The 23,217-nt window shown below is 38.8% G+C and overlaps 1 protein-coding gene across 2 annotated transcripts in view; it reads left to right on the top strand.

Moving 5' to 3' along the window:
* syt7a (synaptotagmin VIIa) overlaps positions 1-23,217 on the top strand; it is a 76,088-nt gene that overhangs the window by 15,189 nt on the left and 37,682 nt on the right. For both annotated transcript variants that reach the window (XM_057329707.1, XM_057329708.1), the window contains exon 2: positions 13,859-13,962. In XM_057329707.1, the coding sequence (XP_057185690.1) occupies positions 13,859-13,962 (104 nt within the window). The remainder of the gene's footprint in view (positions 1-13,858; positions 13,963-23,217) is intronic.

Raw genomic sequence — 23,217 nt, 5'->3', positions numbered from 1 at the left:
GCAATCTTTTTTCTTTAATGTGCTTTGGTGAAAGTAACAACAACATTCATTCGAAGCACCAGCAGCTTGTTTGCAATAAATCTGATATATCAATATAATCTATTTCTCTATTGATATATCTGTGTTTTTCTTCCCCGCACAGGCAGAGCTCATCTCAGCGTAAAACATGCGACACAATATGGTTACATCCGTGTTGGTCTCGCGCTCTCGTCTCCCTTTAGCTCACACGGCATTATTTTGTTCGCCGTCTGGCAACAGAAGCCCTCTGCCCCCCGGCTGCATCTCTCTCTCCCCGGGCTGTGCCATCCTGAATCCAGAGAAATTTTGATCTGATCCAGATAGCGGCCAAACAGCTCTCTGACGTGCCGCACGGATAGCCTTCTCCCACTCTCTCTCTCTGTCTCTCTCGCTCGCTCAAAGAGCTCCTCTGAAGTACTGGAAAGGTCAGCTACGAACAATTCATTCTCAGTAGGATGTTTAGAGCCATTGTCTCGCCGCGACCCGGTAAAGCCAGTCGGCTCAGAGGACAAGCACCTCGGAGAGTCCTCCATCTTTGTCTGTCTGTGTTGGGAATATACACAAGGTGCCCTGCTGTGTGCCCGGCAGGCAGATCAGACTTACAGGCTCGGAATGGATTCAGCGTGGCACAGAATGGAAAACAAAATGCCTTTCATTCATGGCCTGGGTTCTATTTTAAAACTGTAGCCTGAAATGTTGAATAATTGAAGTTGAATAAGATTGAATTTTGCTACACTACATAAATACTGTATGAGAAATCACAGATGAGATCTCTGTTATATATCCGAGACTAAATGAAGAGCAAATGGAAACAAGTCTCACCTGCGTCTCAGATATTTCTCCTAAAATGTCTTGAGATGTCAACAATGTGTCAAACTGAGCGCAGATTTGTCTCGTCTGCAATCAAAAGTCAATATTGAAGATCTCAACATGAACTCAAACATTTCTCATCAAATTGACCCAAATCCAGATGATTTGACCTACACAATCTACATTCATTTTACTGAGATACTGAGATCTCTTTTCTCAGATTGACCAAGATACTAAAGTTTGCAATTCAAAGTCAGTTTGAGACATTGTTAAGATGTTCGGAAACCTATAGAGGAGACTGGACTGTAAATTTGACTACGGCATGACATTTGCTATAGAACTTCGAGCATGTCACAATGTCACATGCACACTTTTGTCTGTGATGTTCCTCACTGTCCATGCAGCGCAGCATCAGCTTTGCATTTACACCAATGCGTTGGTAGAATTTTCAGGGGTTTTCGGTAGTGTAAACTTGAACATATTTCTCTCTCTCTCTGCTGAGCACAGCATTTAGCATTAAAGCAGACCGTCTGTCCAAACTCTCGCTTTAAGACGTCTGGTAATACGAAGGGATTTTGCCTTTAATATGCCATTGGCTGCATATATGTGCGATTTAGAGATTCAGTCCCTGAAATGAAACAGAATTTCTGAGGCGCTTAAAAGCCGAGCTGTACATTATCAAAAACACACAATAATACTTCAGACAGGAGATTTATTTACAGACAGAAATGGTAACACTTTACAATAAGGCCTCATTCATAACCATCAGTTAATCCATCAGCTAACATGAACTAACATACATATGAAGAGTTTGGTTCCAAAATGAGAACATTTTCAAAATCATGTTTCTTATATTGTTATCATGTTTTTATTGTGTTAGTTATCTGTATTTTTGTTTGTTTGTTTGTTATTATGGCTTAAATCCAAACAAACCAACTGCAGTTTGATTGATATTAATTGGAATGCACAATAAAAAAACATGATTTTTGTTTGAGTTATCTAATTTTGGAACCAAACTCTTTATATAAGCCTGTGTATATATGAGTTTATTTGCAAAAATATACAAGTATATAAGCATTTTTTTTTGCAAAAACGGATAACTCAACTCAAAAATCATGTTTTTTTTTATTGTGCCTTCAAATTAAAGGAGTAGTTCACTTCAAAATAAGCCCCCATTCACTTTCCATGGTCATTTTTATTCCTACTGTGGAAAGTCAATGGGGGCAAATTTGGGGCAAAATGGGGGCAACATTTTGAAGTGAACTACTCTCTTAATATCCTTTAATATCAATCAAACTGCAGTTAGGTTGTTTTAATTAAGTAAATTACTTTTAAGAAAAAACACAAGAAAAAACATGATTTTTGAAAAATGGTAAAAACAGAGTTATCTGTTTCACTAAATAAAGTTTTAGCTTTTCAGATTTTGTATTTAGTAAATGTTGAAATTAATATGTACTACAACTAATCAATTCTGTAGAACTATTGTTTATTGTTATTTGTTAACTATTGTTTATTGTTAGTTCATGCTACGTAAAATAAAAACTCGAGATTTCATTCTTGAGCGTATTATTCCTGTATGAGAGAACTTAAAGCTTCGTGTTTATAGTCATAATGTGCCCATCTTAACTCACCGGCTCTTGACCCTGAGGGACATTTCACGGGTGAACAGTGAGGTGTAGTGTTTGGTTTTACTGTAAAGCCGTGCGTATTACAGTCAAGCTGTTGTACAATTGACCTGTCTTCTCACGCTGTATAATCTGAAGTGAAGGCTCTTTAAATTACTCCGCTCGAAGGGCATGACAAACATTATTAAATGAGAGATTGCTTAGAAATCCTCAGTAGAAAATGACACGCGCCTGCGTTCTGTTTTAAACCCTCTCCGCAGCTGACCTTCACTTCTGAATTTATCCTCGTAAATGTTGACAGTAATTGAACACAACCTGTTTCAGGTTTATCAGCCAAATGTGATCACAAATGAGAGCCATATGCTATTAAATGTTTGTTATGTGAGTGGTCTATTGTTGAGGTCAGAGGTCATTGTTGATCGGTGAGCGAAAAAATCGAATAATTTCATTTTACGAGTTCTCGTAGAGTCTTAATGCATTGTTAACATATACTGTAGATATAGTCACATGGTGTTTGTGTTGTGGCCGGTCAAATTCACACAAGATCTGTATTTACTTTTATAAGCTGCACAGTTTGCTCTGTATCACTGAAGATGTGATGTGTTGATTCTCTCACCGCTTCTGGTAAATGATCTTCGGGGCTCTGGGGCCATTGTGCCTCTCATTCTGTTTGTCTTTATGTGTTTCCCATTATTACATTGTGGGAAGAAACTACATTAAGGCACCTAGAGGCACATTTGCTCTCTCGTAGTCTAGCTTAGGAGACCTGGGAGATCTCTTCTGAAACAGAGACACGAGTCTTTTATAGCAGAAAAAAATCTTATAAGCCTTAGATGTGAATGTAAGGTTTAGACAACATTGAACTTCCACATTGTCAGGTTCTTCCAAACGACAGAATATTCAATAAGAAAATATGTAGGTCGTGATTTCCATCCATTGAGAAGTAATTGCTGGTGCACACTTTTGAGGGGGCGTTGTGACTTGAGACGTGGAGGCTGAAGGTCAGATTTACACACGGGAGCTCCTCCATGTATCCTAATTATAATTTATGAGTGCTTCCTGTTTTTGACGCAACCTTTATTATCAACGTCCGTCGAATGTATTATTTTTCTACAGTCACGTGTTTAAACGTAGAGAAAAATCAACTCCTTCCACATTTAAGCAAAAGTCTCCGTTTGCTCTCTTTAATCTCATTACTATCTAAGAGAAATAATTGAACATTCAAAGAGATCTCATTTGTGTTTTTTATCGTTCCTGCAGGACGTGTGTGTTTCCGACAGATAAACGAGAACTAGTAACATCTGGTTCTCACCTACAGGCGATCAGCTGCAATGACTGTAGATATCACATGACCTCTCCTGACACCATCCCCACCGGCACGCAAACGTCCTTTTCATTTGACAAAATTTAATTCAGTTGAACAGAACTTCATTGACGGCGAAGGACTTTCCAGAGGCACACTTATTTTTGTCGCAGTAAAGCAGCAGGCTAATTCGGGTGTATATGCTCAATCAGGTGTGTGTGGATTATTTTTAGTCCTCATAAAATGAACGTTTTCGGACGTTTTGCATGAATATGTTAAGAAGTGCGATGCACAACATTGACAAACATCATGTTTAGAAAATAAAGGCATTCAGAACGTACAGTCTCTCACTTCCGCCAATACAGATCAACCATTTTTATGACATCATCCTGCACTTCAGCTTCTCATCAGATTCCAGGTATCTGGGGTAAACAACACAATTGGCTCTTTAAAAAGGAGGAGGAGCCACTCAATATTGGGTCTCAGTGGGTCTTTGTTAATTCTTAATAAGATTCTAACGTTTATTTTTGGCAAACGTGTGCACAAGGCTGTTAGCGTGCGTGATGTCCAGAGATGAGATCTGCTCGGAAACGAGAGGAGACGCTTGACAAATTGGTACCAAATGTCAGGGTTAAAAGAAAACCCGGCACATAAGCGAGAACCTTCATTTGTTCTGGAGAAAATGTCATACGGTCGGCAAGCACCCGAGGAGTTGAAGTCACGCTTTTTTCTGAGGCTCCTGAATATTTGAGTGTCTAATATCGTGGCTAATAATGACCGATAAAGTCTTTGCGTCAGGAAACATGATTTCCTACATTGCTGTTTTTCCACATAACACAAAAAATTCAACTCAAATCAATATTTCATGTGCATTTATTTATTTATTTTTGGTAAGTAGCTGTTTAATGAGTTGGATAATGTACAGTCAGCTGGTCATTTAATCTGCTTTATGTCAGGCGTCTTTATCTGGGGAACTTTGCTGGTATCAGACACAAATTTCAGAATAATTAACTTTGTTTGTTTTACTTATATTGTTTCCCAAGTTGTTCAGTCTTTGACAGCTAGATAACGCTGCTGTCCTTCTGAAACCTTGTATCTCCGTATTTCGTCATTTTTTGCCATAAATCATTATTATTCGTTGGTTTTGCAAAAATCTCACCAATTAAAATGATTTAAAAAGTGCTTGTCAACTTTTACAAAACAGTATTTTATCATTTAAAAAGTGCATTTTTTTCCATTTCCTAAAAAACGGCTGTAACAATGTTCAATAGAAGGGAAGGAAGGAGGCGGGAACCGGCGAACATTTCACAAACTTTAATACAAAATAAACAAACAATGCTTGGTTATTTTCAACCCAGGGTTGGGTCAAAAAGGGACGAACCCAGGCGATGGGTTAAATTAACTCAGAAAATGGTTCATATTTGACCCAAAAATGGGTTAAAACAACCCGACATTTTGGGTTGAAACAGCCCATCTTAAAAGCCAAAGGTTGGGTTCGTCCTTTTTTGACCCAACGCTGCAATTAGAGTGCAATAAACAACATAAAACACTCACTAAGTCAAAAACCTCAGCAACATTTTGACACAAAAAAATCAAACTGCAGAAAGTGAGAAAACGGCGTATGAACAGACAGACATCCAGGTGAGATGCACATTCACACACACTTAAATGAAACCGGCGTGCAGACGACTTGTGAACAGACGGATGATCGAGTGTCGGTTGCGTCTGCAGGTGACTGTTTTACTGGCTGTTTTATAGACTTCAGGGGCGGCCGGGACTCAAACGCTGTGTCTCAGTTCAGGGCTGCGGGGATAACAGCCCCTTCTGGAGCCCGTCGGGCTATACATGCAAACGTATGATAAAACCTGCTTACAAGGCACTTGAATTGAATGAACAGAGAGAGAGAGAGAGAGAGAGAGGGCAGCAGGTGCTGATTTATCTTCAGTCATTTGTTTATGGCAAGTCCGCCTGGTTTCGAGGGTGGGCGTTGTGTACACACATCGTGGTGTGTGTGTGTGTGCGTGCGTGCGTGCGTGCGTGTGTGTGTGTGTGTGTAACCAGCAGTAAACATGCGTGTTGAGGGAATCTAGGGCGTGAACCTGGAAATGTCTCGGTTTGTGGAGCAGATGAGACTCGGAGGCCAAATGGGCTCCTGTCCCGCTGGAAAATCCAGTTGAAACAGGCTTAGGGTGGTAGATGGTTTTACATGGCTTGTATTTGGTCTAAACCGGTCGTTAGCTGGTTCAAGATGGTTTTGGTGGATAGAAAGCTGGATTACTGACAGACTTGAGCACACCTACTTTTTACCCACTGTATTATCTACAGTATAAATATGATTGTTTTGTCTTTTCAGAACAAAAGTATTTAAAAAAAAGGAACTGTATTGCAATAATTAAAGACACGCCCACAAACATGTGTTTGACTCTCTCTGAAACAGCATTACAGACCCATCCACCTTTATCTTCCTGTTCACTTCTTTATCTCTCATTCTGCTTCTATCCCTGTGCTCTTCGTCTCGTCCCCGCGGGGCTGGAGAGTCGGCCGGCAGTTGTTTATCTGTTGCCCTCCATCTTTATGGCTTTATCATGGAACGGCAGAGCGAGACGGAGGGCGAGCGAGAGAGAAATTATAGCGGTAGATGATGGTAAATTGTTAAATGAATAGAGTATAGCGGCGGGAGCGGAGAGAGGGATGACGAGATAAACGCAGAGGATGAGCGAACAGAGGAGAAATAAAAGAGAGAGTGGGCGAGTCAGGCTGTAACAGATGACCATGAGTTGAACGTGAGCGTTTATGAAGATGTCAGAGAGAGAAAACATCTGACCTTTAAACCATCAGTGATCAGAGAGCTAATGGACAAACTCATTATTAAAGAAATCATCCACACTGACAACCACTCACACATAATGACATGAGCTGACTGTCTGTCTGTGATTTTACCTGTCTGTGTGTCTGTCTGTCTTTATGTGTTTAATTTATCTCGATTTGTGTGTCTGTCTGCCTGTCTATGTACCTGTATGTCTGTCTGTGCCTCTGTTTATCTGTCTTATCTGTCTGTCTGTTTGTATGTATGTGTGTCTAACGGACTTTGGTTAAAGGAACCATTCAGCCACAATGGTTCTTCTTTGGCATCATGAAGTACCAACCCAACTCGGTTATGTGGTCAGATCTCACGAATCTTGGGTTGAACTTGCTGATTGTGTTAGTAAGTTGAAGCGTGTCTGTGTGACTGCGTTATCAGCTGCGCAGCACGACTGCAGAGTTTGAAATGATGACAGCAGTTCAACTTCATCAACACACAATAAAGCCCATAATCTTTATCTATTCATGAGTGACATCATGAAGCAGATATGACAGAGAGAGGCAGCGCCTTTTGTCCGCGGTGACGGCCGCGATTGTTTCAATAGTCTGTTCATCTTACCAATGAGTTTTAGGAACGTGTTGACATTTTTACTGAGAAGTCTGGAGAGAAAGAGAGAGCGAGACAGACAGACAGAGAGAATCTGAAACTGAGGCAGAGAGAGACAGAGGTTTTCTGTTTCATACAATACTAAGTTCATGCAATGTAAATCTCTCTTTTGGTTGAGACTAAAGCTTTTATCTACACACTGTCTGTCTGTGTGTTTGGCTGTGGACATTTGATACTGTATTGAATTAGGGAAAAAGCTGAAGAATGAATGAGCGACACTGACTGATGCTGTACAGATGTGTTCGGATCTTACCGAGTGATAGTGATGGACTTTCTTTCTTCTGCAGAACACAAAAGAAGATATTTTGAAGAACGGGGATAACCACAACAACTCTGACCGGCTTTGACTTCCGTTGTATGAACACAAAACATTTTCTCAAAATATCTTCTTTTGTGTGCAACAGAAGAAAAAGTCCCATACATGTTTTGAACCACGTGAAGGTGAATAAATGGTCACCGGATGTTTATTTTTTGGTGAACTATCCCTTTAACAAGGTGTTCAGCCGTTTCATTTACTGATGCCCGTCTCTGTATTTACAGAAGCGTGCTTCCTTTCTCTCGGCTCACACACACACAGTGTTAAATCTGTCCGTCAAACTGCCGGTACGATCACACATGGGACGTCGGGGTCACGTGACTTGCAGAGGAAAAGATTAAATTATCGTATCCATGACAACAGGCCGATAGAACCGAGCAGAAGCATGGTCCAGAACGGCCACAGGAGGAAAACTGTATGAAAGGTTGAACATGAAAGCGGTATTACGACTCTTAAAGTGTTAAATCATCTTACATGTAATTAATATTTCATTCAGCCTGCAGCAGGGGTCTAATTATTTGATGTACGCACCTTTATTTAAGATAATACCCGTTAATGACTGTTAAAGACAACGATATTAAAGTGGTCAGAGATGCTGCAAGTGGTTATGTAATGGTGCCGTCTCTGTCACACGCTGTTTTAGTCCTGGAGCGAAACTTCGAGTCGCTCACGCACCCCAGAGCACAATTCCAACATTCCGGGTCATCGGGTCGCCATGGCGATTTGTGCATCAGATGTTGCTGTTACACATGGTAAAGACAGAAAGTAGGCAAACGTAAAAAATTGGCTTCATGTTGTGTTTTTGGCTGCTCGTCTGAATGAAACAATAATACGCATTGCTTGGATCACGTTATGACATTTAACATTCACTTTTTAAATGAACCTTTTGTAATTGAAAAGGATTTGCTTTAAAAAATAAAACAGAATTTGAACATAAAATAAAAAAACGCTAAACTCGAAGAGAACTTCTTTAATCGGTTAAGCACAAAATTGAAAAACAAAGCAATAAAACAGCGTTGACGCAGGTTACCAGTTGGTAGCTCCAATAACAGGATTAAACCAACAAAATCTCACAGAAATTCGTAACTATTTTACGAGGAGGCTAATTCGTATGAATTTGTACGATCTTAGCCTGCGTTTTCTGATAATTGTTACGTTTTTGTATGATTCACATCGTACAAATTTATTCGGATTAGCCACCTTGTAAAATAGTTTTTTACGATATATATCGTTACACCCCTAGCAGATAACCAAGAATATTATCGTTTCTTTTTTGTTTTACTCATTTTACTGGTAACATTGGCCCTTAATGGCTTTGTTTGGCCTTCTTCTTGACAGGAGGAAAACAGGCAATTAACATCATCGGAATATGACGCATGTCGCTTTTGAACTCGCATCACCTGCGTAAAAGCAGCACAGCTGTAGAAGTCAGACGGGTGCTTTAAAAGCTTTGAATATTTTAGCAGAACGTCACGAGCAGGTTACGTAAGAGCGTCACAGCCGAGAGTTCTGGATATTTGAGCACCAGCAGGATGTTTTAGTGACTCCATTCAGGAGAGCTTTCAGGTGGACTGTTTCACCTTCCTACATGCATTTATTTCTTCCTCTTTTTTCATAAAACACAATTTGGTCCATTATCAGATCCTCAAGTCTGATAAAGTGAATTACCGCAGCAAATTGAAATATCGTATGACCCACAAATGACACTGAAAGACAGAGATGGAGGGATGGACTGGAAGCTAGTTAGAACTGTGATCTGAAAATATTTATTTTGTACTTGTATAGTGGTTCATTTTTGCAATTAGCAAAGTAGTTTGGGTAAGAATATATGAAGAGTTTGTTTCCAAAATGAGAATTTAAAGTTTTTTCAAAAATCATGGGCCCTATTGTACACCCGGCGCAACGCGGTGCAAGGCGCAGCACAAGTGTTTTTGCTAGTTTCCACCCGACGCAGTTCTCATTTAACCATCCTGCGCCGCGTTGTTTAAATAGCAAATGCATTTGCGCTCATTTGTGCGCCCATGGGCATGTTGGTCTAAAAAAGAGGTGTGCTCAGGCGCATTGTTGGCGCGTTGCTATTTTGAGGAACTGAAAATAGACTGCACCATAGACCAACTCAAACCTGGTGTGTTAGTTAGCTGTATTTTTTGTATTATTATGGCTTAAATCAAAACTGCAGTTTGATTGATATTAATTGGAATGCACAATAAAAAACATGATTTTTGGAAAAAAGGAGTTATTTCATTTTGGAACCAAACTCTTCACATACACGTTTAATTTCAAGTGACCATTTTACCTCTCTTTATTCATCTGTGTTATTTATATACTAGCTATAAACATGTAACTTAAGCTTGCTCAGCAGAATGAAAATAGTTCAGAAACAAATCATAGTTTATTTACAGCAACACCTGCTTTAGCAGTAGAATACACTTGAGATGTGTTATGGATGTAGTCTGACAAATTCTGGGACGCAAAATGCATCAACTTGAGCTTTTGTTGCAATATTTTGAATAGCATTTGCATCTACATGCAGGCATTGAGTATGTTTTGATTTCTTAGAATTGAACAGGCTGTTTTTTGTTACTGTGCCTTTAATATTGGATAACATCTTTGCGTGTAAAAACTGAGCTTGGAAAGGTGGTTTTTAACATTAAAAATGACATTTTAGATCTAAACACCATAACGGCAGGGTGCTGTTATTTCATTTTGACCACAGAATGAGTTACTGTATCAGGAATTTTAATGCAGTGGAGCTCAAACTATACTGCCAGTAAATGATTAAGAGTCGGTGTGTGTGTGTGACACTAATGCACTTGAGCTATAATCATCTTCTCGTACCTCTGATAAGACTAATACACTCAGAGTCTCACTTAGAGCCGAAGAAGAAACACAGACACGACCTGGAAGATTTATTGCTCATTAGATGCTCTCCCATAGCTCAGGAAAGTTTTATGTTTCACTTAAGTATCAACTTTGTGTCATTCTTAAAATGTTTTGCTAAAAATAAAATTTAGACAGCTGGGTTTTTGGTAGAGTTTAAAGAGAAATGTGAGTTCATACTGAGACTTTTGCTGGAAGACTTGATCTGAGATCTGATCACAGTTGGATACGTTGTTATGTGCTCTGCTCTCCATTGGGTATCAGCAGAGTGTCTGTCACATTTTATAGATATTTTAAATCAGTATCAATTTAAAGGAGTAGTTCACTTCAACATTTGCCTCCATTCAATCACTATGGAAAGTCAATGGGGGCAAATCTTGAAGTTAACTACTCCTTTAATGCATGCAATTACTTTATTAATGTAATAATATTTACATTTATTATATTTTATATCATTCTTTTTAGGGTAATGAATGATGTACATAAAAATGAGGAAATGTGCTTGAATGCCACAGTGTCAAAAGAAAGTTGCTAAAAGAATTTTGCTTTGATGCAGTCCTTAAAGGAACAGTTCACCCAAAAATGAAAATTCTGTCACCATTTACTCACCCTCAGGTTGTTCCAAACCTGTATACATTTCTTTGTTCTGCTAAACCCACAGGAAGATATTTGGAAGAATGTTAGCAATTTTCAGTTCTGGGACATCATTGACAATCATTGACTACCATAATAGGAAAAATTAAAAGGTTTGCTCTCCTAAATTCTTCAAAATATCTAATTTTGTGTTCAACAGAACAAAATATATATATATATAATATATTTTCCCAGAACTAATATATTAGTAAATATATTTTTTTTCTGTTGAACACAAAATTAGATATTTTGAAGAATTTAGGAGAGCAAACTTTTGACTACCATTAAAGTTTTTCCTACGATGGTAGTTAATGACGTCCCAGAACTGAAAATTGCTATCATTCTTCCAAATATCTTACTTTGTGTTTAACAGAACAAAGAAGTTTATACAGATTTGGAACAACTTGCGACTGAGTAAATGATGACAGAATTTTCATTTTTGGGTGAACTATCCCTGTAACTTTGGCTTCATATTGTCATTTTACTTTTAAAACATAAAACAATAACTTCAATTGCTTTGTGTTATTTTCTTCGTGTGTGTTAAAATCGAATAAGGTCAAACTGACATTTCACACAAAGTCAAACCTGACAGCTCAAATTATAAACCATTATTTTTTTTGCAGGTACAACTTTGATTGTTTTGCTTGTAGTCAATGTGTCTCATGTACAGCTGCTTTGTAACAATGAAAATTGTAAAAGCGCTATATAAATAAAGTTGAGTTGAGTTGAGTTATTATAAGCTTACCATTGTAAAGCAAGGTTGGGTAAGAATGATAGTTTTTGAGTTTTTCATTTATGTACAGTACTTGCTCAACTGATGTTTGTTTATTTGTAAAAGTTCAATGACATATATCAAAATACAGTTTATTCGTTTTGATTTTAGTGTAAAACACAACCCAGAATTTTCATGACAGGCTTTGTGTAATTCACTCCAGTCTTGTCCAGAAGACGACACATTTGAGATAATAATGAGATCTAATGAGCAGATCAAAGTTTGTGATTTTAAGCTTCCTATGGGACACCGCAAATAATTTATTCGATTTATGTTTTTAGTAAACTGTGAGGTTTCAGTTGGACATCAGACGAGGGACGCTGAATTATTATTGTGTTTTATATGTGGCGGGTCTGTGGGTATGTGCATGGCTGTGGACTTTCTGTAATATTACAGCTCGACTTAATACATCACAGATCTGAATCGCATAAAGCAGCCAAATGGAGACGCAGAGGGAGCGTTATCCTCAGACAGAAAACAAGAACCAAACTCCTCCGTATCTCTCTCTCTCATCGCTCGCTCTGTGTCCGTCTGGTTCGGCTAACTGCACACTGTTTAGGAGGACACAAATGGGGCTCGAGTGCCGTGTCCTTCACCAGGGACACTTTCTCTTGTTGAGATTTCATCACCCGTATTTTCCTCCAGGCTAGAGGCTCAGAGACGCACCTTCATCTCTTCTCCTCTCCCGGGGGTCAACGGCGATTACACTGACGCACACTCGGATAAAAGATAAGACTGTGTGCGTGTGTGAGAAAGAGAAATAGAGAGACACAAACACAAAACTATGATAAAGCTGAAGGTTATTTTTCGATGAAGACCGATGCCGCCTGACTGTCCTAACCTTCCTTAAAGCTGCGATCCCTCCATAGCGCCATCTCTGTCTGAAACATAGAATTGCAGGTTACTTTACGTAGGTTTTGGACCAATGAGAGTACGTGTGAGTGCACGTTGTTGGGTGGAGTGTTTGTTTGTTTGTTTATATGCCTGCTGTGGTCACAATCAGCTCTTTAAGCAGAGAGACGGCCGTATCACCGACAGCAGGGATCTGTCTGTCTCTCTGCGCCCAGCTGCGCTGCTATCTATCGAGTGTACGCAACAACCGGCGGGAGAATGAGTCCGTCACAAGTCCAGCATCTCCTGGTTTGAGAGTGTGTAAGTGTGTGTTAAGTCAATAAAACTCTGCGACTTTGTTTTTGACGGACAACACACACAATGCAATCATTTTTAGGTCAATATTTGATTTGATTTCAACGAACAGAAACGTTTTCAAAATTGTCATTTTAGTCAACTAAAATAACCTTGCATGTAGACGTAAAAGCTTTTGGCTTCACAGACTCGATTTCATGCGCTGTTGCATTGAGACAAACGTTTCATACTGTTCGTAAGCATGCGAGCGCGCACGCGTCCGGCTACACAGGCTTGATTTCATGCGCTGTTGCATTTCAGATCATGGCGAACGCATGGCCGCAGGGTGCGCTGTTACAGGTTGTCTACTGTCACGGCATAGAAACGGTTACAGTTTAGTGACATGTTAATAGTTACCTGCATGATCTGGTTTAATGACGCGGATGGGAAACACTGTTTCGGGTGCTGTGGTTTATGAGGATGCATGTCAAGGATGTCAAGGGCTGCCTGCTTGACACGTGCCGGTCAAATAGTCGCACCTGTGTTGCACTCACATGAAAACTGAAAGTTTAATTTCACAAGCACTCTCTTTTTTCTCTCTCTTCCTTCTCTCTGCGTCTCAAGATCCACAATTCTTTCTCTCTCTCTTTCTCTATGGCTCTCTATGAGTGTCTTTTTATCTTTTTTGCCCATTAGTCACATTTATTCCCCTATCGTGAGAAATATTGATTCATGTCGAGAACTTCATAGACTTTATAAACTCTTCAGAGTAAATGTCAGATTGCTCTTGTTCAGATGGAAATTAACCCCGTGTGTGTGTGTGTGTGTGTGTGTGTGTGTGTGTGTGTGTGTGTGTGTGTGTGTGTGTGTGTGTGTGTGTGTGTGTGTGTGTGTGTGTGTGTTACAGGCTCGATCTCTTTGACCGTGCTGTTGGTGTCGTTGGCTGTGACGGTGTGTGGCGTTTGGCTGGTGGCTCTCTGCGGCGTCTGTGGATGGTGTCAACGGAAGCTGGTGAGTTACGTGCACACCGTTCAGAACACCTTAGCAACACCCTGGCAACCCCTGGAAAACAGCCACTATGGTGTCTATTTTTGCACGTCTGTATACATTGTTTGCCTGTGACTTGCATTCGTAGATGCGTGAAATCACATGTTTTACCTGATTTTCTTTAATAGTGAGCTGTAATTTCCACATCACAACCTCAGATCACATTTAAATGGCCATGATGATTGGCGCGACCTTGAGTGACCTCAGAGGTTATCAAAGGAAAGAGACACCATATATTTACCACCATCCCTTTGTAATGTTTATAGTCCTATTATGAACTGACATTGAATTCACTCAAATATTCCTGACCAGGGCGACTGTTTGTGACCTTTGAACCTTCACAGCTGGTGTCACAAGGTCATATATTTCGCCATCTGAACATGCATTTCTGAACCTTTCATGCGTGTCGTCCTCGTATCCGATTTAAACCACTTTCAAATGTTTTAGTGCGGAATGAGCAATAATCATATAGGAACGAGAATCAACGTTGTGTGGTGTGAACGAGGGTTATGAAGCACTTATGAAGCTCTTGTTTTTGTTTGAAGAGCTCTGTTTGTCAGCTGACAGTGTGACCTGTTCTCATGCGTCTGCTTCACTGAATCTTAGATGGCGTGCCGCTGCATGTAACGTTATGGTAAATGACTCAGTTAGCAGAAAGTGTGTATGGGCTGGCTTTGCTGCCCTTGTAAAGGTGAATTACATTACAATATACATACCACTCTTCAAAAATTCACAGCGTCAAAAATCTAAACAATCTAAACAATAAATAAATTATAAAACAAGTAAAATAAATGATGTTTTAATTCAACTCTGTGAATGCCAGAAGGTTTGTTTTCTGTTCAAGGTTGGGTCAAGTGTTTTGTAATTGTTGAAACAGGATGTTCAGATTTTCTGAGGAAAATGAGCATGCAAACTTCTTTACAACATTAATACAGTGTTGCTAGAGCATTGTGTGTAGTTGCTAAAGTGTTTCCAAAATCTCTCAGATTTTCTGGTCTCTATACAGTGTACACCCATTCTTCAATATCGAGCATTTATTGATATTAATATTAAAGGGAAAGTTCACCAAAAAAACATTATTCACCCTCATATGGTTCAAAACCTGGAAATAACTATTTTTCTGCGTAACACAAAAGAAGATATCTTGAGAAATGTGTCAATGGTTTTGTGTTCATATAATGGAAGCGAATGGAGTTCAATATTGTTTGGTTACCAATGTTTTCAAAATATCCTCTGTTGTGTTCTGCAAAAGAAAGTAAGTCATACAGGTTTAAAATGACATGATGGTGAATAAATGATGAAAGAATTTCCAAAACTTTCATTTCTCGGTAACTGTCCCTTTAAGAGTATTTTTTAGATTTAAATTAAAAGTCACAGTAGGAATACATTTGCATATTCATGTGTGTGTGTGTTTGTAAATAAAGAGGTTTTCACCTTATTAATGCATGGGTTTGGAGCAGAGGCAGTCAATGCTGAGGTCGAACCCATTCCAAGTCAATAAAAAAGCAATAAAATCAGATCGAGTCTACTTTAAAATCATTCATCGAAAGGTGCTCGTGTATAATAGAGGTGACTGAGAATTATGAGTTCATTTTTAGATATATTTTGTATTTCATTACATTCGCTAAATGAAAACTCAACCATCCTTCTCACGTAGGGAGTTAAATTTCTACACTTGTCAAACGCATAAAATGAATTAAAATCTCTGGAGGTCGATAAAGGCGAATAGAGAAGGGTTCAGAGATTGGTTGACCTTCTCTCCTGACATAATACCAGGACCAAATTTGTGTTCTCATTCTTTTAGCCACATTGCTCTTGTCACTTGATGTAGGACTAGGGCTCTGCCGCTAGGGGTGAGAACAGCGTTTCCATCAGCGCACGTGACCTCTGACCTTCAGAGGGAGGAGATAAGGCATTGATGGAAATATGAAAAAATGAGTGGAGCGTTTTTGTAGGTCTGCTGGGTGGATGGGATTTCACTTCAGCGTACGACGGCGGGTGGATTCTCAGACAGACGGTGAGATATAGATACATCATCCTCCGCTCGTCCAAGGGCAAACAGGACAACGGAGATGTTTCCTGTATCTGTATATTTTATCATGCTTTGTTTTTGATCTACTGTATTAAACATGCCCATCTTCTAGCCATTTTCAGAAGAATGTTATGTTGCTCAGATGTTGCTTCTCCGTAGTTCAGGAGAAGATTTCTCAGTTGTGTTTCATTCATCAACTCAGTCTCAAAAGAAAAATAGAACAAATTTGAAATCCGTGAAGAGTATGGAGGTGTAAAATGAATGTAGGTTGTAGAGGTAAAATAATCTGGATTTGAGTAAATATGACGAGAAATTAGTTGACATTGAGATCTTCGGTAATATTGACTTTTGGTTGCAGACAAATCTGAGCTCAGTTTGACACGTTTGTGAGATTTCTGACTCTTTTTCTCAGGAGACGCAGATGAGACTTAAGCATAACTTTCTATTTGTTGTCTATTTATTCTCATTGTTTATGTGAAACAATTAAGATGTAAATATGGCATTAAATGGGTCCCAATCTTTCATTACCATCACAATTAGTAATGTAACATACGGTCCTGCAATTGTGTGATGATGAAAGGTGTTTGTTCAAGATTTAACCTTCGACCCTCCCAACCTCCATCCATACAAACATTCTTCATCAAAGAGACGTTGAATCTCTACAGATTCACTTTTCAGAATACGAAGGATTTTTAACCGCTGCATACATGCAGATGGAAGCTGTGAAGGTCTTTTATTTCTTCACGATTTCTGTGATGGATCTGAATGGATTCAAAATCCCATAAAATCTAAACTGATCAAAAGGTTTTTAATCTATGCTTATAAAAAGCAAAACCCTTTTGACTTCCTGTTTCCTAACAGGAAACATCATCACAGGAAAGAGAACCCTTCGTCAGGAGTTTAGTTTTAGATTCAAATCAATTGCTCATTTTAAATCAACAAGAAGTTGGCTCTATTCCCTTCATACTCGTCTGATTATGCATGACTTTTTTATGTTATTCCAAAGAAATAAAAACATCTTTGTATTTATTCTTTCACATAGTTTTTTTTTTGCTCTGCCTCTCGAATTACTTCATCCTGGGTCGTCAGTAGTTTGCTTTTCATACTCCAAATCTTTCATAACCAATAAAATCAGTTATCGTTTCGTGAGTTGTTTTTAGAATTTAGTTTTTTTCCTTCAGGACAAAACGCAAGGATCTCTCTTTTTTTTACGCTATGAGTCAGTTGGACTTTGCCGTTCCCCTGTGTAATGACTGGATTTCGTGAGGTCAACCGGATTGATATTAAATCCTTAATGAAGGCGGTTGAGATGCTGTGTGTGTCTGTGATAATTACATCTTGTCCTGGGGTTGGAGAAGACCTATTGTTACGTTCGACACTTTTTGATGTAACAGAGTAGTTTCTCCAGGCTTTATTTCGGTGAGTGGCATATTTAGGAAGAACCGATAATTTGTTATGGAAATGATGTGATGAAATTGAATTTTCCTGAGGACTTCTCCACTGGATTGGTTGTCACTTTACATACTATTCACTCTAAATAGTATGTAAGATTAGAATTAGTGCATGCCACTAATAGTATATGGAAAGTAGTACTCAAACAGTGCTGATGTACTGCATACTACTTTAAAAATTTGTATATAAATCCGAAGAGTGTGTGTGTGTGCGCGCGTGCGTGCGTGTGGTGCTGAATGTTTGTTATTGAGTGTTTTTTGTATTTGTAGTGTGAGTTTGTGTGCTACGAGGTGACAGGTGACATCAATACAAGCAAACACACCAGTGGTGCATTTGCACTTTCACCCTCTTTCTTTTTAATTGACTACATTAGGGTGCGTTTACAACGTTTTAGTGTTAATAACATGGAAACCTTTGGAAAATGTTTAGAACAAGCACCTTTATAATGAAATTATAACATGATTAGTTTTAAATGTATAAAAGTTGTATGGGTGAGTAAATGTTGGGGTCATCTTTTCCAAACGTTGTAACATTTCACAAACTGAAATAGAATATTTATAGCAAATAAAAATAGGCTAAAATAAAAACTAAAGACACAGGAGGAGTTGTGGTGCTCATGTGACAGATGCACGCTGAGCCGGTCTCAGACACCCTCCATTGATCTCTGTGCGCAGGTGCGGCTGCTATTGATGAAAAATCTGTTACCCGTAGCCGTAGATCTAAACATCTCAGCCGCCTGATTTCAATGCAGGCAGATAACTGAAGTCTTTGCGTTTTAGAAATAGACTCCGACACTCTTTTTCTTGAGCTATCATCAACTAATGAACATGCAAATTTTGAGAGAATGTTGCCTGGGAATAGCATCCTGGAAAAGCAAGAGTTTGAGGACAAAAGCATAAAGTGGAGAGAAGATTAAAGTTGCAGGTGCGACTGCGGGGGAGCAGTTATGCGTCTATTGCGGCTCAATTCATATTTGTTGATTATATCTTCTACGTAAAGGATGGTCCTGAATTTACTTAAAGGACTAGTTAACTTAAAAATGAACATTTTGTTATCATTTGCACACCCTTCAGTTGTCACAGACCTGTATACATTTCTTTGTTTTGCTGAACACAAATGAAGATATTTTAATGAAAGTTTGTATAAGCCATTTTGGGTCACCATTGACTCCCAAAACAGACTACTATGGTAACCCAAGACAATATTCTGTTCTGTTCTATTATTTTATATTCCATTCCATTTTCATAAATATTTTCAGATTTATTTCTATTATATTCTGTTTTTAACTTTTTTGTATTCTAAGTGATAATGTACAGGCAGCCGACAGTGTGATCAGGAACTGACGCGAAGTGTGGCTACTAGAAAAAAACTGGACATGAAATGCGAATTTGAAATATTCTATATAACTCATTTTTACAGAATGCAGACCTGCCGCGAGGAAAAGCCGTTTACTTTTGGCTTTAAGGTAAGAAACTACGTTTAAATGTCACGAACAGGCAATTCGGTTTAATCATTTGTAAATATAATGTCATATATGTTATTAAAAGACATATTTATTTTTTGTGTAATAATAAACTGTACCTGTCAAAATGATTTGCTGCATCCGGGTTAAGGTGTGTTATTAGTTTGGAGCGGTTGTTATCTGGGAATAACGAACCTGCAAATGTCGCGACTGGCCAATCAGAATCAAGCAATCCAACGAGCCGTGTAATAATAACTATTATTATTCTATTCTGTCCTTGACTTATCTTAGCCATTCTGTTCTGTTGCAGTATTGTGTATAAAACAATGCAGATTAAAGACTTTGAAATTGAAATTGAGAAAAAGAGAGAGAGTGTGTTAGCGTGTGTGTGAGAGAGAGAGAGAGAGAGAGAGAGAGAGAGAGTTTGAAGGCCAAGCTAGAGATGAATACAGTTGGAGAGCACAAACAGAAGATGAGCCCAGAGAAGAAGAATATATGAAGAAATTCACATCAGACAGAGCTGCTCTTTTGAGCTTTCCAGCCATAGATGGAACACTTCATAAAGAGAGAGAGAGAGAGAGAGAGTGTGTCTGTTGGACTGAAGCTTTTCTCTGATGTCTTTGCCTGTGTGTGTGTGTGTGTGTGTGCGTGTGTGTGTGTGTGTGTGTGTGTGTGTGTGTGTGTGTGTGTGTGTGTGCGTGTGCGTGTGCGTGTGCGTGTGCGTGTGCGTGTGCGTGTGTGTGTGCCTTTGCTCAGAGCGAGTCATGCTACTGAATGCACATTTCTCTCTTTTCCTCTTTCCTGCACGTTTCATGTCACGCACCCACCAATGGCGTCTCGTTTTCAATACGGACCCCCGGGAATGGTTGTCACTCACATCCCTTCTGAGCTTCACAGTTGGCGAGCTGTCGCTTTCTTCTCTCGTCTCCATCATCAGCTTCCATGTCTTCTATCTCACTTTCATCGTCGACTTCCATTTCAAACCCCGCCTCCTCCAGCCCCCTTCCCTCTCTGTTTTGTCTCACGCTCTCTTCCTGAAAATGTCATGATCCGGCTGAATGATAGATGAGTTTTCTTTGATAGCTTATTCTTGACTGTCAAAAGCTGAGACTACTCTACTTACCCAGAAACTGCAGCGTGTAAGTACACCGTGTGTGTGTGTCTGCGTGTGTGTGTGTGTTTTTACAAATCGCACATTCTGCACAGCTGAAGGTTTAGTTTACTGAAAGTAGTTGCAGTAATTTGGACGGGTGGACAAATGCATGTTTGGTTGTATATTCAAAGTATTTCAGTATTTTTGTCTTCCAGTAAATGTAAAAATCCCTCAAATAAAATACATTCAGCAAGACAAAAAAAGCATGCAAAAATGTATTTTGCATAAATTGTGAAAAGTGCTGTAGAAATAAATTTGAATTGAGACATTTTTGCTATCGAAAGTGAAACATTATTAGGTGGATTTGGTGTCATAATATCATGTTTTTCATTTGACACTACCTTTCTTTAATATCATTCTTAGAAGTTTCTTAAAGCGCCAAGGTCAAGCATCATGGTACTGTATATATCAAAGTGGCACGATATTACTATGTCTACAATGGTCACAATTTATTTTAAATGCATGCTTTTAAATTTTAGTGCTGTAGCATAAATAAATCGAAATTCTCTGAGCTTCGGATGATAGTCAGAGTGTGTTTGCGTATCCGCATGTATGAACACATTCATGTTTGTGACACATCAAGGTCACGCTGAATATAAGATGTGACATAACCTCTCACATGTATCGAGTCGCATGCGTAAGCAGCCTTTAAGGGCACATCGCTGTTTAGTCATGTATTTATACATGTGTTTCATGGATCATCGCGCATGTCTCTCTTCACATGTCCTGGATAACCTTCTTTAATAGTGTGTTAAGAGCCGCGATTAATTGACGTACAGTATTGATTTCAATGTGCTCTGAGGTGCTCATTACATTTAGTGTCTGTGTGAATCACAGAGAAACAACACCAGTACCACTGTGTTTAAATTATACATGGTGTTAGCATCTCACGCCATACTTATATAATGTGCTTATGTATATATGTATATATACATACAATATTTTCTGAGCTTTGAGTTGGAAGAAAAAACTGCTTGTTGTTACTTTTGTTACAGGTTGTCTTCAAGCTTCTACAGTTACATTATGTATCACATGCTAAAATGTTACTTTTTTTGTTTCATTTAGAGAAGATACGTTAAGTTTATATGCATACGTCTTATAACGTGTTTTTCTTAAAACAATGTTGTGTTGTAGACAGGGAGTTTTTGTGTCATTTTGTTGGTGTTTGGCGATTTGTGAGACCTTTGGTACTTACATCATGCGTAGACTTGTTTGTACATTTCCCAGGAGTTTGTCAAATTTGACAAAACTTTCCTTGAACACGTCTTCGAAAGTAAAAATGGCTAACTTTTCGTTTTATTCAAACTCTGCAGAAATTTTCTTACAGAATATTTATAATCAGGTTTATATAAAAACAAGGTAAATGTGGGTGTGTGTGCGTGTGTGTGTGTGTGTGTTGTCCCCTCTGGCTGACTGACTCATGACTGTGTGGCTCTATGAATCTGGGACTGTCCTTTTTCGTTTAAATCAGTCTCTCAGACGCTGCAGTCATGATGATATTGAATTGAGATGTTTGAAAAATTTACATTCTGATAGAAAATCAAGATTAAAGCCAACTTTTGATGGTTTACATTAACTGGGCCAAGCTGGTCTAGAAAGTTGATCAGATGGTCTACCAGTTACCAGACTTTACTTCATTTTACCGTAGTGAATCAGCTTAGTCAAGCTGTACAGAGTTGTTAAACCAGTGACAGTCGATAGAAAACAACATTCATTTTATTTCTGTGACTTTGTGAAATTTTTGGTGAGAAAATAAATGTGGGATTTTATGCTTTGAGAATGTGTTCTCTAAAACACATTTGGATGAAGAGAGAAGTTAAAAGAATTAAAGGGGATTGGTGCCAAAAAAACAGCAAAGGTGAAGCAAATTTGTTAGATTTTGACATTTTGAATATTATAAATGCAGTGTTTTTTTTAACTAAATGTACAAATGAAACTTTTCTTCCTCCTTATTTTGTTGTACTTCTTGAGATTTTAATCGAAAGTTTTTAAATTCTTTTTTATTTTATTCGTAATTCATATAATTTTGTTTTAATGTATTCTGTGTGGAGAGTCGTACCAAGCATTTCACTGCATGTTGTACTGCCCATAAAAAAGAAAAATCTCAGATAGACATCAATGAGATTCCATGGAGAGCGAATGGAAACTTTTGCTTAAGTCTCATCTGCATCTCAGACATTTCTCCTGAGAAAAAAGTCTCACAAATGTGTCTGTTATTAGAGTTTCAGAAGATGTCTCAAACTGAGCGCAGATTTGTCAAGTCTGCAATCAAAAGTCAATATTACTGAAGATCACAATATGAATTTCTCATCAAATTGATCCAAATCCAGATTATTGTACCTCAACTATCTACATTCATTTTACACCTCCATACTCTTCATGTGTTTTATTAATAGTTTTTTGTTTCCCATTTTAGGAAAAACACATGAGACTAAGTTGATACTTAAATGAAACACAATTGACAACTCCATTAAACTCCTGAGCTACAGTGTGAAAAAGCAACATCTGAGCTTAGAGTTTAAATGGTTGTGTACCTGTGACCAGTAAAACTCATATCATATCATAAAACCAGAGAGAAACTACCGAGTGAATGCATTTTTTGCCCTTGCTCCGGGAGCTTTGTGTATCCAGGACAACCTCCCATCCAACCACGAGCACAGCATGTTTAAAACTCTTGTCCCCCTTTGTTGTGTAGAGCTCATGATGTACCCTGACACACGCTCAGAGATGAGCCAGGCTGAACTAGCTGAGCAGGAGTCAGCGAGATGATAGCCGATGGGAGAATAGAGATGAGATGGAATGAGACAGTGAGAGCCCTGGGACAGATCTCGCTGTGAGGAGTTTTTAACTACGCTAGGGCCGTCTCCACGGTAACCACTTCACACAGATGGGTCGTGGCTGAGTGGACGAGAGGGAGTGCGTGCTGCTTTGTCCAAGCAGATTTTCCATTCCCTCTTTCCATTTTGTGTATCAGTGTGTTATCTTTAAGTCTTTAAGTTACATCTTTAATAGTCTTCTATCACCATGTGAAAAACTTTTCTGAGTATTGAAAGCCCTTCTAGTTCTTTTAGCTGGCTGCAGTTTTCCCTTCTGGGGCTACGCTATTTTCAAGGTTGCCAA

This window comes from Triplophysa rosa, linkage group LG3, assembly GCF_024868665.1.
Source record: "Triplophysa rosa linkage group LG3, Trosa_1v2, whole genome shotgun sequence".
NCBI classification, from domain to species: Eukaryota; Metazoa; Chordata; class Actinopteri; order Cypriniformes; family Nemacheilidae; genus Triplophysa; species Triplophysa rosa.
The sequence above is the reverse complement of the archived record's forward strand: the minus strand, read 5'-3'. Positions and strand labels throughout refer to the sequence as shown.